The sequence below is a fragment of the Salvia hispanica genome, chromosome 1, assembly GCF_029641045.1.
Source record: "Salvia hispanica isolate PSC_SH4W2 chromosome 1, Shi_PSC_v1, whole genome shotgun sequence".
Lineage (NCBI taxonomy): Eukaryota > Viridiplantae > Streptophyta > Magnoliopsida > Lamiales > Lamiaceae > Salvia > Salvia hispanica.
This window is the reverse complement of record NC_142692.1, coordinates 65,842,404-65,857,101: the sequence shown is the minus strand read 5'-3', so window position 1 is coordinate 65,857,101 and position 14,698 is coordinate 65,842,404. Positions and strand designations below refer to the sequence as shown.

At 34.0% G+C, this 14,698-nt stretch overlaps 1 protein-coding gene and 1 pseudogene across 1 annotated transcript; both read right to left on the bottom strand.

Annotated features, from left to right (window-relative positions):
• Positions 1-3,891: 3,891 nt before the first annotated feature.
• LOC125218031 (loganic acid O-methyltransferase-like) lies at positions 3,892-10,920 on the bottom strand (annotated as a pseudogene).
• Positions 10,921-11,932: 1,012 nt separating this feature from the next.
• LOC125223753 (loganic acid O-methyltransferase-like) lies at positions 11,933-13,422 on the bottom strand. The gene is made up of 3 exons (XM_048127040.2): positions 13,320-13,422; positions 12,595-13,242; positions 11,933-12,398 (listed from the first exon to the last, which is right to left on the bottom strand). The coding sequence occupies exons 1-3, from the start codon at positions 13,389-13,391 to the stop codon at positions 12,078-12,080; spliced, it is 1,041 nt and encodes a 346-aa protein (XP_047982997.1). The 5' UTR covers positions 13,392-13,422; the 3' UTR covers positions 11,933-12,077.
• Positions 13,423-14,698: the final 1,276 nt, after the last annotated feature.

The window sequence follows — 14,698 nt, the reverse complement described above, 5'->3', positions numbered from 1 at the left end:
AATATCAATTAACTACATATTTAGTTATAACTAACTTTTAAAAGAAATCCCAAAACTTTAAATTCATATAACATATATCAAATTAAAGATAATTTCATAAGGATTCCAACGATATCCTACATGCATATGTTCCGACGTGAAAATTTGAAAAAAATTTCAAAATTTTTTAATTTTTTCGTACAAGCAGAAATGTCAACCTACTATATAAAATATTTCAATATAATACATTTAGAATGTCAATATAAGCAATGAGTTAACATTCTTAAAGCATTGTGTTGACATTCTTAAAGCATTGTGTTGACATTCTCAAAGCATTGTGTTCATATTTTCGAAACACTATATTGACATTTTCATCCAAAACTCTAATTTAGAGTTTTTTTTCTTCTTTTTTATTTTATTAATAAAAATAAAAATTACACGTGGCAAATTGTAGACCACTCGTTTTTTAAAAATCTTATGATCTTAAATTAGTTGTAGTTAGCAATTAAATGATGAGTTACCAATTGATCACTTTCTCGTATATATATATATATATATATATATATATTTGCAAAATATTATTTAAAATATAAATAGATAAGATTAGGGACAAGTGTATTGTTATGCATTGCTACGTGTATGTGCATAAGTTAAAAAGTAATTTTTGGAGAAAAGGAAAGTATATAATAATACTTCAGATATTAAGTCGGTTTGGGGAGGATTTATCTTGAAGAAAATGAGAAATTAGAAAACATATGGAGAGAAAGGGGGTGGAAAATGAGATTTATTAGAGAGGAAAGAAAATGGTGAGAAAACGAAAATGTTCTCGTTGATTACATGTATACGCCCACACAAATTATTAGCTATAAACTCAAGACGGAATCATGTTTAATTAGAGTATATCTCATAATCATAATTAGGTGAGTATAAAATACACTTTTTAGTTTTACATATTTTACACACTTAATTGCTGTATGTTAGATTAAAGTGAATATATGGATTATATGATAGTGAATTTAATATAATTATGTGTTATTTGAAGTTATTTTGTAGAGTAGGATATGGATATATGATTGGTATAATAGATATCTCAGTGGTGCAATTTATATATTTTTATATGACATTAAAATTATTTGAATCATTTGGACTAAAGAGGATATGTGATAATTTTGCTCTGAGTCTGATATCAATGCAATGGACCTACGGGTCATATATACAATGGCAATGGACTTTCGGGTCATATATATATACGTATGTACAACGACAATGGGACCTACGAGGTCATATATACAATGGCAATGGACCTACGGGTCATATATACAATGGCAATGGACCTTCGGCTCATATATATGTGTACAATGGCAATGGGACCTACGAGATCATATATACAATGGCAATGGACCTACGGGTCATATATACAATGACAATGGACCTTGGGGTCATATATATGTACAAAGGCAATGGGACCTACGAGGTCATATATACAATGACAATGGACCTATGGGCCATATATACAATGGCAATGAACCTTCGGGTCATATACAACGGAATCCCGGGCAGATACCAGACTTGATTTGTCACAAAATAATAAATTGAACAGAGAGGCATATGCATATGGATTTGAAATTTGTTTATTTATATGTGCGGATTTAGAATACTTGTAAGTAAGTCTAATAAATGATGGATTTTGTAATTATAGTATTTGGATGGTAGAATGGTTAATATATAAATTCTTTACTTAAATTTGTATTTGTTTATTATAAATATATACGTTAGAAGGGTTGGGGTATGACAGAGTGAGCCAGGCCCAGCCTAGCCCAGGCTCACTTGGCAAGTGAGCCTGGACCGAGCAGGGTTTTGTTTAAAATTTTTTATTTATGTATATTAAAGAGAAGCTAACAATATTATATGTCAAAAAAATACTACCCCGTCCACGAAAAATAGGACACATTTTGAATGACACGAGTTTTAATGTGAAATTGGTAAAGTAAGAGAAAATGAAAAAATGTAAGAAAGAACTAGTGTTAGTGGAGTCCATATTATTATTAAGAGAGAAGATAAAAAAGTAAGAGAGAAGTAGTGTTAGTGGAATGTGGGGTCCATATTATTAGTAAGAGAGAAGAGAAAAAAGTAAGAGAGAAGTTATTGAAAACTTTCTTTTTTTAAATGCGCTCTATTTTTCGTGGTCAACTAAAAATGACAAATTTGTTCTATTTTTCGTGGACGGAGGAGTATATAACTTGTATTATATCTCATTTACACTAAATCTTAACTTTGCGTTAAAGTTTATTTACTGACTTTGTATTAATATAATTTTGCATGCTCACTAAAGGCAGAACCAATATTGTTACTTTTAGTAGTAGATGACGACATATAAGTTGATGTTGTATTTTTAAAACTAAAATTATATGAAATAATTAATAAATTTAAAGAATTCTAGAATTATTAATCAAATATTGAGATTTGAAACATAATATTTTTAAAGATAAACTACAAAATCATCTTTTTTACATTTTGGATATAAAAATATAAGAAAAAAATTGGATGTAGTCAAGATAGATTGTTGCATATACAATTTACTTGGAAACTTATGTAAATATTAAACTATTACTGTTTGATTCCATTCGGTGACATCCAACAAATTGTAATGATGTAAAAGATAACATGTCTCATGGATAAAATGACTTACATAAATATATAAATATACAATTATTAATGGTTAATTATATAATTATATTTTTAAAAATGAATTATATAATGTAGGCCTCTGATTGGCCCGGGCCTGGACTGGGCTTTAGATGGTCCTAGTCCTATGGGGGCTTGGGTTTGCAAAATAGCTTAATTGGAGCCCATTTCAACCAATGAGCCCAACCCAGACCCGCTTTGTTTCACTGATGGGCCGGGCTTGGATCGGCCCACACTGGGCCAAGGCCGAGCTGCCCGGCCCAGAATTAAGTAACCTTAACAACTTAAAACCTCGCCCAAGGCCCAACCTTAATTTAATTTAACCCAAACTCAATAAATTAGACAGTTACGAAACCTTTAACAACTTGATATTGTTAGGCCCTAATCCTAAAAAAAAAAAAATATCCAAGAACCTTAGTCCAAAACAAGAATCGGTGCTTCCCCATATGTCTCTCATATCATATGTCGAATACGAAGATCATAACATCTTCAGGCTTGTAGGCTCCGTGATGTTGTGACACACACTACATGCACACATATACTCAAATTCACTGCATACACACAAATCAAGTTTGATGTTTCCATGATTTTTAATATGTCAACATGATTTGACTTGGAGGTCCTAATAACATGAATGTATCATTATGAGAGCATGACTTGAAGTCCAAATATATTCACTAACATATGATTCAAATGTCCCCATTTGACTCAAAATTTTTATGTTGCACGCACAATGTGACTTCTCCAATTAGCAGCAGAAGCATACTTAGAGAATCGCAAAGCACAGAGAATGGTTGTTGTGAAATGCAAAACAATGAGAATCAATTGTATTGCTTCATTAAAAGGAGATAACGAGTTCATCACTAATATTCATTTAGTTCATTACGTAGTTTTATTGTACGCGAATAAATAAAAATCCATCAACACTATTAACTACAAATGGATTATTCATTTGAATTATTTCATCTTAATAACGAATATAGTTCATTATGTAAGAGAATTACCCCACGAGAATTACTCCACACGACAGATAACTGGTTAATATTGAACTAAGTCGTGTAGTACTTCATTGAAAGGAAATAATTAGATCACCACGAATGTAACATTCATTCATTATTTAGTAAATATAGTGCATTACATAAGAGAATTATTCCCGGCCATCATGGCTTCGGTTCCATTTCTTCTACATCTCAAAACGTGCACATATGGATTAAAGCGTGCATATATTTAATTGCGGCTGAGCACAACAAAGATACCGGCGGAGCTTGTGTCAATTTGAGTGGATTGGAGCTTGTGGTGTTGTTGGATGGCCCTCTCAAAAACTTGTTCCACAATCTCACTTCCAAAGTGATTGCTCAGAGTCCCTTCCAATCCTGCTCTAAGGTGCATTACTACAATCTTAGTGTCCTCCCCCTTCATTGCATTTTCCACCTTTTCCATTTTCACAATTTCAAAACATTTATTTTTCTCAGCCAATCTCCTTATTTCCTCTATGCTAGGAAATACAATAGGAAGGTTGAACGAATCCACTCGCTCTTGCGCTAATACTCCCTGCACACATCAACATTGATAAACATTTTCAACCCACTTTCGTTTACATTTTGCTTGAAGAAAAAACGATATATACCTCTCTGACCATGTCGATGAGGATGGACTCGATAAAAGTATACATCAAGGCTACAGGATGTTGCACGTCTCTGCTAGGCACAGCGGCCATGGTTAACAGCATCAGCCCTCCGGCCGCAATCTCCCGAGCTCTGCATCTGAAAAACAGCTCCATGTCTTCCTCGAACTGCGCTTCATAAGCTCTCACCACCGCATCAGGGGCCCCATTGTAATGGATTTTAGCGGTGTTAGAGGCCTCGGGTACCTTGGACAGCCAGTTGAGCGCGGACGAGGAGTAGGCGATGTGGACCGAAGTGGAAGGGAACAACCTGCCGTAGAAGGAGCCAGGCACGGCTGCCGCAAAGTAGTTCCTGTTGGATTATTGATCGGAGATGACTAAGAACGGCAAGAAGAAGAAAATGAGAATGGCTAGAGAGTTTCTCTGAGAGGAAATCGTGTATTGAATTGAATTGGGGAAATTGCAATTATAATTGAGAAAAGCCCTAATTCTCTTCTTAAGCTGAAACTAACTGAAAAAGTAAATCACTTAATTGCATCTAAGCTATTAATCCTAATAAATCTCCACCTTCATTGCTTAGATGGAATGATCACTAATTGCACACACTAATCAGCTTAAGATAGTCTTCAAACTTCTCCTTAGCTAATGGCTTGTCAGCATATCTGCAGTGTTCACCTTGAAAAGCTTGACTCTTTCTTTCTCAACTTCCTCTCTATCAAAGTGTAGCCGCACATCAATGTACTTGCTATGCTCATGAAACATTTGGTGCTTTGCCAAACTCAAAGCCCCATTGTGGTCACAGCCTATAGCTATTGCCTGTTGCTCCACCCCAAAATCAACAGCCATTCCCTTGAGCCAAAAACATTCATTCACAGCTGATGTTAGTGCAATGTACTCGACAGCAGCACCAAACATTTTCAAAGCCTTTGCGGCTGCTTCTGCGGTAGCAAACTCAATGTGACCAAAGCCCCTGAATGAATTATCTGGACCCATTGCAAAACGGACATCTACAACTTCCCCAGCAGATTTGAAGAAGTTCTCAACATCAGCTTGCTCAACAGAGAAAGTTAAGTTTCCAACAAATAGAGTTTTTGAACCTCCAGATTGCACATTGGGTGTGGAAGGCGTCTTGGGAGTATTGTCAACATCCATCTTTTGAGTGTCTCCACTTGTTTTCTTGGGAGTTTTGGCAGGTTTTTCATCTTCTTCCTCAGATGACTCTTCAGAACTCTTCTCGCTATCATCAGAACTCTCCTCCTTGGCCTTTTTAGCATCTGCAGTAGGTCTTTTCAATGAAGCAGCCTTGGGTGCTTCTTCCTCATCAGAGCTTTCTTCTGATTCGGATTCATCACTAGACTCCTCTATCTTCTTGGGAGCTGCAGCAGGGGTGACATCCTCATCAGAACTGCTATCATCCTCAGATTCAGAGGATTCCTCTTTCACCTCTTGTATCTCCTTCTTACAAGTTCCAGCCACTAGCATGTCATCAACGTATAATAGTAGCTCGTTGAAGTCCACTCCATATTCTTGAGTGAAACCTCTAGCAACCAAACGAGCCTTGAATCCGATTTGCTCACCATCTGCAGATTCAGTTATCCTTTTGAACAACCATTTACTGCTAATGATCTTCCTGCCCTCCACTTTATCAACCAATATCCAAGTACCATTTTTGATAAGTGCATCAACCTCTTCTATCATTGCCTTTAGCCACTAATCTTTCTCTTCACATTGCATAGCTGCTGCATCGGAACTTGGCTCTAAATAATAGATGTGTTCAGCCACACATAACGCAAAATATAGCATTTATGAATCAAGAGACCTAGTTGGTGGTTCGATGTTCTTTCTCCTGACTCTAACCCGAGCCAATTGGTAGTTTCTCGGACCATCTTGACCATCACTGTCATCAGCATGGTCTCCTTCCCGTTCATCCCCAGCTCCACCTTGAGTGTATCATCCCTGATCTGACCATCATGAGAGTTAGAATCAGGCTCAGCTCCACCTTGAGAAGTGGTTTCTTTCTGGATTTCTTCACTGACTTCCTTTTGTAACTCTTTTGCCATGAGAGCTGAATGAACCTTAGAAAATGTAATCTCCTTATCACGACCATACAAAATCGCATCTCTCAACTGGTCGTAGGAATCAGGGAGCGCATTGAGGGCCAAAATAGCCTTATCCTCATCGCTGACCTTGACATCACATGCCACCAAATCATCTACAGCCTTATTACAATCCTTCAGCTGCTCAAGAATTGATTTATCACCAGAAAAACCATAGGAATATACCCTTCTTTTCATGTATAATCGATTAGCCAGAGACTTACTACAATATATCTCATCTAAAGAATCTCAGCCGCGGTCTTCTGCTCCTGAATTTCTCTCAAAACCTTATCACCAAGGCTCAAGATCACCGCACCATAGGCCTTGAGCTGCATCTCAGCCAGCTTCGCCTGTGCCTTCTCATCCAAAACAGGTGCCTTCCTTGTACTCTCGGGATCGGGCTTCTCCAAGACTGCTGCGCATCCCTTCTCGATCAAAATTGCTTTAATCTTCATCTTCCGTAGGCAGTAGTTGTTCTTCCCATTGAATTTGTTTGACTCCAAAAGCAATGCCATTCTCGAACAGATCTCCGACTTCTTTCAACGATTCTCCTCTTTCCCACAGACGGCGCCACTTGTTGGATTATTGATCAGAGATGACTAAGAACGGCAAGAAGAAGAAAATGAGAATGGCTAGAGAGTTTCTATGAGAGGAAATCGTGTATTGAATCATATTGGAGAAATTGCAATTACATTTGAGAATAACCCTAATTCTCTTCTTAAGCTGAAACTAACTGAAAAAGTAAAACAATAAATCCTAAGGCTAGGATTTAATCTTCATTAGCTACATCATTGGACGGCTCTGAGACAGCCATTTCACTCTCACTTAATTGCATCTAAGCAATTAATCCTAACAGTTCATGTTCTTCCCATGCTCAGGAAGAGAGGCGAAGAGAGTGTTGTAATCGTTGCCAATTCGATTGTTGAACGCAACTTGGAATTCGAGGCTACTTTTGTTACACTTGCGTTGAACTGCTTCGATGATGGTGTCCATGGCGTAGAATGTGTTGGACCCCACCGAACATCCGAGATCGGCGACGACGAATGTGTTGGAATCACACAACACGTTTTGTAGATCAAGGCTCTCCATCACTGCCTCTTTCTATGCATTCTCCATAGCAGCTGCCCCATTTTTCTGTATATATGTAGTTTAAGAAACAAAATAGTACTCCCTCCGTTCCCTTATAGTTGAGGCGGAACTTTTCGGCACGAAGTTTAAGAAATGAATGTTGAGTGTGTTAAATTAATAGATAAAAAAGTAAGAAAGAAAAAAAGATAGAGAGAATAAAGTAAAAAGTGAATAAAGTAGAGAGAATAAAATAAGAGAGAGTAAAGTAAGAAAGAGAAACAAGATTAATAATAAAAATTTAAATAGAATAATTATTCATAGTATTTTTATGGAACAAATTTTTTATTCATTTTATTTAAACTATCATAATGAAGATAAATAAATTATTCTTTTTTTACAAAGTAAAAATTGGGAAAAACACACATGTATTTGAAAATTCACTAGTAATATGTTATATATATATTTTTTAACCTATTGGTATTTTATTGTTAATTTCAAATATTTGGTTTCGCAAGTACTATTACACTTATTGATTGATAATTCAAAAGGGAAAAATTATTCGTTTACAATATATAAAAATATTTCATTTAAATTTCTCTAATATTAGTATTTATTTGTAATAAACAATTTTTATCTTTTATGAATTTTATTTTGCTAGTATATGTTCCATCCGTCTCCTAAAAATAGAAACTTTGTAATTTTTTGTCCGTCCCTTTAAAATAGAAAATTTTTACTTTAGGAAATTTCTTTCTCTCTAATGAGGTGGAACCCACTTTCCACAACACACTTTTCTTTCTATCTATTTATTATTTTACCAATTTTGCATTAAAATTCGTGTAATTTCAAAAGTTCATATTTTTAGAGAAGGAGGGGGTAATATTTGTTTATTGTGGATAGAGTAAAATACATTGATGAGATTCGAAACTATAATTTTACATAATTAAGAAACTATATCACTGAATGATATTACGTGAATGTATGACATTTCTATAAATATTATTAATAATATAATATGGGTCCTGAAATTTCATGATGAGAAATTGTTGAACTTAATGCATAGCACTTGCTAAGATCATGAAAATTTGATATTATATGATAAATCACAATATTTTCAATATTTCAACTGTTGTATTATTTTAATATTAATTTTATAATTATTTTCATAGTGCGTTAAATAATACTACTACTAATAGGAATGGTATGATGATAACGACATGTAACACCAACATGTGACATATATCGTTTAATTGTATGACAACCAGATAAACTAATATATTTAAATTGTATAATAAACCCTATAAATTTTAGACTCATTATAAAACTATTTTATAATTAATACTCCTTCTGTCCCATTAGAAATGAAACGTTTGCTTTTTCACACATGTTTTGAAAAAATAATAATAAATAGTTAAATTAGAAAAAATATTAAGTAAAAATAAGAATAATATAAAGGGGACTCTCTTCTACATTATTCTCTCTCTTACTTTATTTTTTCATCACTTTAGTTATTTATTATAACTTTTCCAAAACAAGTGTGCAAAAGCAAACGTTGCATTTTTAATGGGACGGAGGGAGTATTTTGTTATATTTTATAGTGCATCAAATGATACATGAGAGATAATTCGATGGTGGAAGGTCATCGCACTCGATGTTCACCTAGGCTTGTGACACATTCTTCAAGTGTATTATTAATTAATATATTCAAAACATACATTAGATAATTATATCTTCGTTCATGTAATATCGACAATAGTATTAAATGACTATGTATTGATCTTTCATTGCATATTTCCCATGTGCTTTTATATACAAAAAAATTTGAAATCACAGGCTTCAAATTATATTCCAAATCTCAAAAGGTAAAGTAGTTGAAAGAAATAAAATAAAATACAATGTACATTACAGATCCAAATTAAAAATGACAGTATAAAATAATTAATTTTTAGAATAAAAAGATAATTTGAATAAATTTATGAAAGAATAAGTTTATACTAAATTGTTTTATTGATAAAAAACGTTAAGTAGTTGAAGGATAGTGGAAATATATAAATGTTCTAGCAAAACTAATCTATAAATAACGTTATAATATAATATAATTATATTATTTTTAAAATTCAAATTTGATTTAATAAATTTAATTTAAATATCAGTATTTTCACTGTCTTTTTTTATTTTTTTTCTTTTAACTTACTTTTTGTTAAAATTAGAAAAAAGATGATGTAATTTTTTTTTTAAATGTCTGAAAATAAAATATTTTTATTAAAAAAGTATAAGCCTTCTATTTTTGAATTTTATTTGCAAATATTATTTTTCATTCTTTAATCAATACGAGGGGCTATAATGTAAAATCGAGGTATAACTAAAATAGGTAAATTCCTTAATTTTTTCCAATGATAGAAAAGGACTAAAATACCCCAAATTGTATATACAATTTTGTTAATTTATCAGTACTCTTATCATGCATAATAAACACATGCATTATCCCTCAACCTATTTCAAAAGTTATAATTTCATTTCACACCCTATAGTTTTGCTTACCAAAAGGAAACTACTCCATATTTGAGTGGATAAGATATGAAGATTGTAAGTACTACTCCGGTTTATATGCTACCATTTAATTTCCTTCGTCTCGTAATATAAGAATATTACTCCCTCCGTCCCACTTTAAAAGTTCCAGTTGAGTTCAGCACGAGTTTTAAGAAATGTAAAGGAAAGTTGGTGAAAAAATATAGTGGAATGTGGATCCTACTTTTTTTTATTAGTATTAGTATTATAATAAAATGTGAGTAGAAAAATGTTAGTGGAATGTGGGGCCTAATACTATTTATGGAATATTCCAACCGGGACTCCTAAAGTGGGACGGAGGGAGTAAGATATGTGTGAGTTGGCCAAGCGGTAGATATGTTAATAATATCTGAGGCCAAAGGTCTTAGGTTCGAGTCCTTCGTGGTGCGGCCTTTAAATTTATGTTTATTTAACCATAAAAAAAAAAAGAATATGAAGATAGACGGATAGTAGTCTATGTTTGTTTGAAACATACCGGCCCGCACAAAGCCCACTGAAAAATCTATGTTTCAACCATATTTGTAACTACTCATATATCTAGTTAATTTTATCAAAATATATTTTTACCCATCAATTTTTTTAAACATAAACAAAACATAAATATGCCCACTGGCAGATCTAGGAGGGGCAAGAGGGGCGGTCGCCCCCTCCGTGCGACTAATTTCCTTTTATCCGAACATAAAATTACCATGCCCGCCCTCTCTATTTGCCCCAAAAATTGGAAAAATTTATTATTTTCACCCTAAACCAACCTACTAGTATATATTTTACCCTCTCCGTTTATGAATTCTGGATCCGCCACATATTGCCTCCATATTTCTCATATATCTCTCGTTGAATTGATTCTCACTTTCTGTCCAACTTGACTCCCCTTCAACTTTCGGTTCTTTCTTTTACCCCCATTTCGTTTTTTAATTAATTTCAGGTGAACCAAGGTTAATTTTCATAACGATTGTTATATACACGACTTTTTTATGGAGTGTTTTAGTTTACAACCATGATATAAGAAATTATTTGTTCAATCCAACACACAAACACTAGTTATAATTTTTGTTTTGGACGCATCAACACACAAACACACACGTTAAATTAATTTAGTTAATTATTGATCTAACGACACCTTAATTCATTATTTGTACATAATGATATATTGCTAGATATAATAAATTATTTGTATTTTTTCAATGATAAATGGTGGACTTCAAATATGTTAAAAATAAAAATTAGTTTGAAACATATAACATAAATATAAATAGAATGAGTGATCGAAATTTATAAAGGAGAGAACAATTATTCTTCAAGGATAGTTTAGTCATTAATTTAAATTAATAAGGATAATTTTGACAATTATAATTTTATCTTTATTTGTAATTTGTTGTACCAAACATTTAAATAGGATAATTCATAATTATCTTAAGCTATCAAACACACAATCAAGATTAATTAATTAATCAAAACTGTAATAACTATCACGAATTGTATCATGTCTAAGTCGAAACATGACATAGCTACCAAATGACGCCTAAAATGTGTATGAATGATTATTTTTGCAAACAAATTATTACTATTGCAAAAAAGCAGCAATCATTTTTTAGTTTCATTGACAACAAAAAGTATTAGAAATGGGTCACTCACCCCTTAAAGCCCTTATAAGGGGAAGGGTTATCCATACTTATAGAGGAGTCAGGATCATCACCAAGTCGATTTGGGACAAGATTTAAGAGTTTTAACATGCCCCCTCACGTGTGGGCCGGAATGACACATCGAACTTCCATCATATGGGTAGGCAAGAGAAGAGATAAAGAGATAAAATCCTATCATCGACTTGGGCTCGCTCTAATACCATATGAATCTCAGCTATGATAGTACATAAAAATAAAAATAGTTAATGAGTTAGCTGGAACATTTATATTTGAATAATCCTGTGTATATAGTTGTACAATTTTTGAGCTTGCAAACATTTATTGATATGATTCTACCTTGTTAAAGAGAGAAAAAAGTTATATAATTTACAATAATACAAAGGATGTCATCAAATATGGATTAAAGCGTGCGTTTATTTAGTTGCGCCTGAGCACAACAAAGATACCGGTGGAGCTTATGTCAATATGTTTGACTTGGAGGTTGTGTTGTTGTTGGATGGCCCTCTCAAAAACTTGTTCCACAATCTCACTTCCAAAGTGATTACTCAAAGTTCCTTCCAATCCTGCTCTAATGTGCATTACTGAAGTCTTACTATCCCTCTTTCCTGCAATTTCCACCTTTTCCATTTTCACAATTTCAAAACATTTATTTTTCTCAAGTAATCTCCTTACTTGCTCCACCCAAGGAAATACAATAGGAATGTTGAACGAATCCACTCGCTCTTGCGCTAATACTCCCTGCACACACCATGTTCAAACACTTAATTAATGGACTATTTGATACTACATTAAAAGTCCACATTCACTTTTTTAGTAGATTACAGTACTATGTAAAAGTGAGATTCATATTATACTGACATTTTTAACCCTTTTTAAAAAAAAAAAAACTTGTGTCGGGATAAAAGGAGTAGTACAAAGCAAAAACGATATATACCTCTTTGACCATGTCGATGAGGATGGACTCGATAAAAGTAAACAATGAAGCTATACGATGCTGCACGTCTTTGCTAGGCACGACGGCCATGTTAAACAGCCTCAGCCCTCCGGCCGCGATCTCCTGCGCTCTGCATCTGAAAAACACCTCCATGTCTTCCTCGAACTGATCCTCGTAAGCCCTGGCCACCGCGTCGGACGAGCCGCTGTAATGGATCTTTGCAGCGTTCCACGCAGGAGAGCCTTCCGCGGTCAACCCCTCGGGCACCTTGGACAGCCAGTTGAGCGAGGCCGAGGAATAGGCGATGTGGACGGAAGAGGAAGGGAAGAGCCTGCCGTAGAAGGAGCCCGCCACGGCCGCCGCAAAGTAGTTCCTGTTCCTCCCATGCTCAGGAAGAGAGGCAAATAGAGTGTTGAAATCGTTGCCTACTCGATCGTTGAACGCAACTTGGAACTCGAGGCTTCGGTCACACTTAAGTTGCTGCACGGCACCGATGATGGTTTCCATGGCGTAGAATGTGTTGGGCCCCACCGAACATCCGAGGTCTGCGACGACGAATGTGTTGGACTCACACAACAGCTTTGCTAGATCAAGGCTCTCCGCCACTGCCTCTTTTACTGCATCTTCCACAATAAGCGCCCCGTTTCTCTGTATATAGTTTTACAAACAAATTAATTAATTGAATCATACTTATAAAACACCTAGAAAATGGAATTTAAGTGAACCTGCCAAGTGGAGTTTCTAGCGTAACTATATGTGCCGCTGCCGCCATTCATCGGAGATATTGATTCAGCCATTATCAATTTTGCTATTGATTTCAGAAGCTCAACGTGTACGATTCAGATATCTTCTTCTTCTTTTTATACAATTCAAATAGTGATTAATTAAGTACAACTAGTAGTATTCAAAGTAGTTGTTGTCGACTAATTCCGTTTTAAAACTAATCTTACCTTACACATGATATATATTTAATTACATTATTATCTTTGTATTAATAATTTTTGGCGCATCTTGATTAACATAATTTAATTATACAAGTTGACAATTCTACTATATATGATTCCACACTACTCTGCAAACTAATTTAAACTAATTAGTCATAAATAAGTAAACACATGCATTATATATCCCTAAACCCATTTGAAAAGTAATAATTTCATTTCACTCCCTATAGTTTTGCTTCCAAAGCAACAATAGATGAAATTACTCCCTGCAGTCCCATTGACTTTTCTGCACTCATTTTGTAAAAATAATAATAAATAGTTAAAATGGAGAAATAATAAAGTAAAAAAGAGAATAATATAGATAAGACTCTTCTCTACATTATTCTCTTTTTTACTTTATTATTTCTCCACTTTAACTATTTATTATCATTTTTACAAAATGAGTGCAGAAAATTCAATGAGACTGCTAAGGCGGGACGAAGGGAGTATAAAATAGTTGCTATAGGATGCAATAGGCCGCAAAACATACACCTCATTGTTGTTGAGGGAACAAATTTTAAGCATTGTAATGTCATTTAGGCATTTCCGTGGATTCAAATGAATTGTAAAATAGTTTTAGTTATTCTAATGTCATTTAAAATTATTTACTTTATTCTTGTATTAATACTAGCAATTTAGAATAAAGTAAATAATACTCCTTCCATCCCACTTTATCAGTCTCGGTTGAAATATTCCATAAATAAAAATACGCCTCATATTATACTAAATTTTTTCCACTCACATTTTATTATAAAACTACTAATATATAAAAGTAGGACACACATTCCATTATCTTTTTTCACCAACTTTATTTTACATTTCTTAAACCTGTGCTGAACTCAAATGAGACTTCTAAAGTGGGACATGTGAGGTAATAAATAATAATATAATGAATAATGTAAAAACATTATGAAAATGTCAAGCACCGATGTGTTTAGAACATAACGGGTCGATTTAAAACTTTCCGAGCACCCAAGTGCTCGGAAATATTTAATAACACCAAGCACCCATTGGTGCTCGCATAGTTTGAGCACACACAAGTCCTCGCAATTCCGAGCATAGATGGGTGCTTGGAAACTCCAAGCACTTATTGGTTCTCGGAAACATTCGCCTAGGTATTG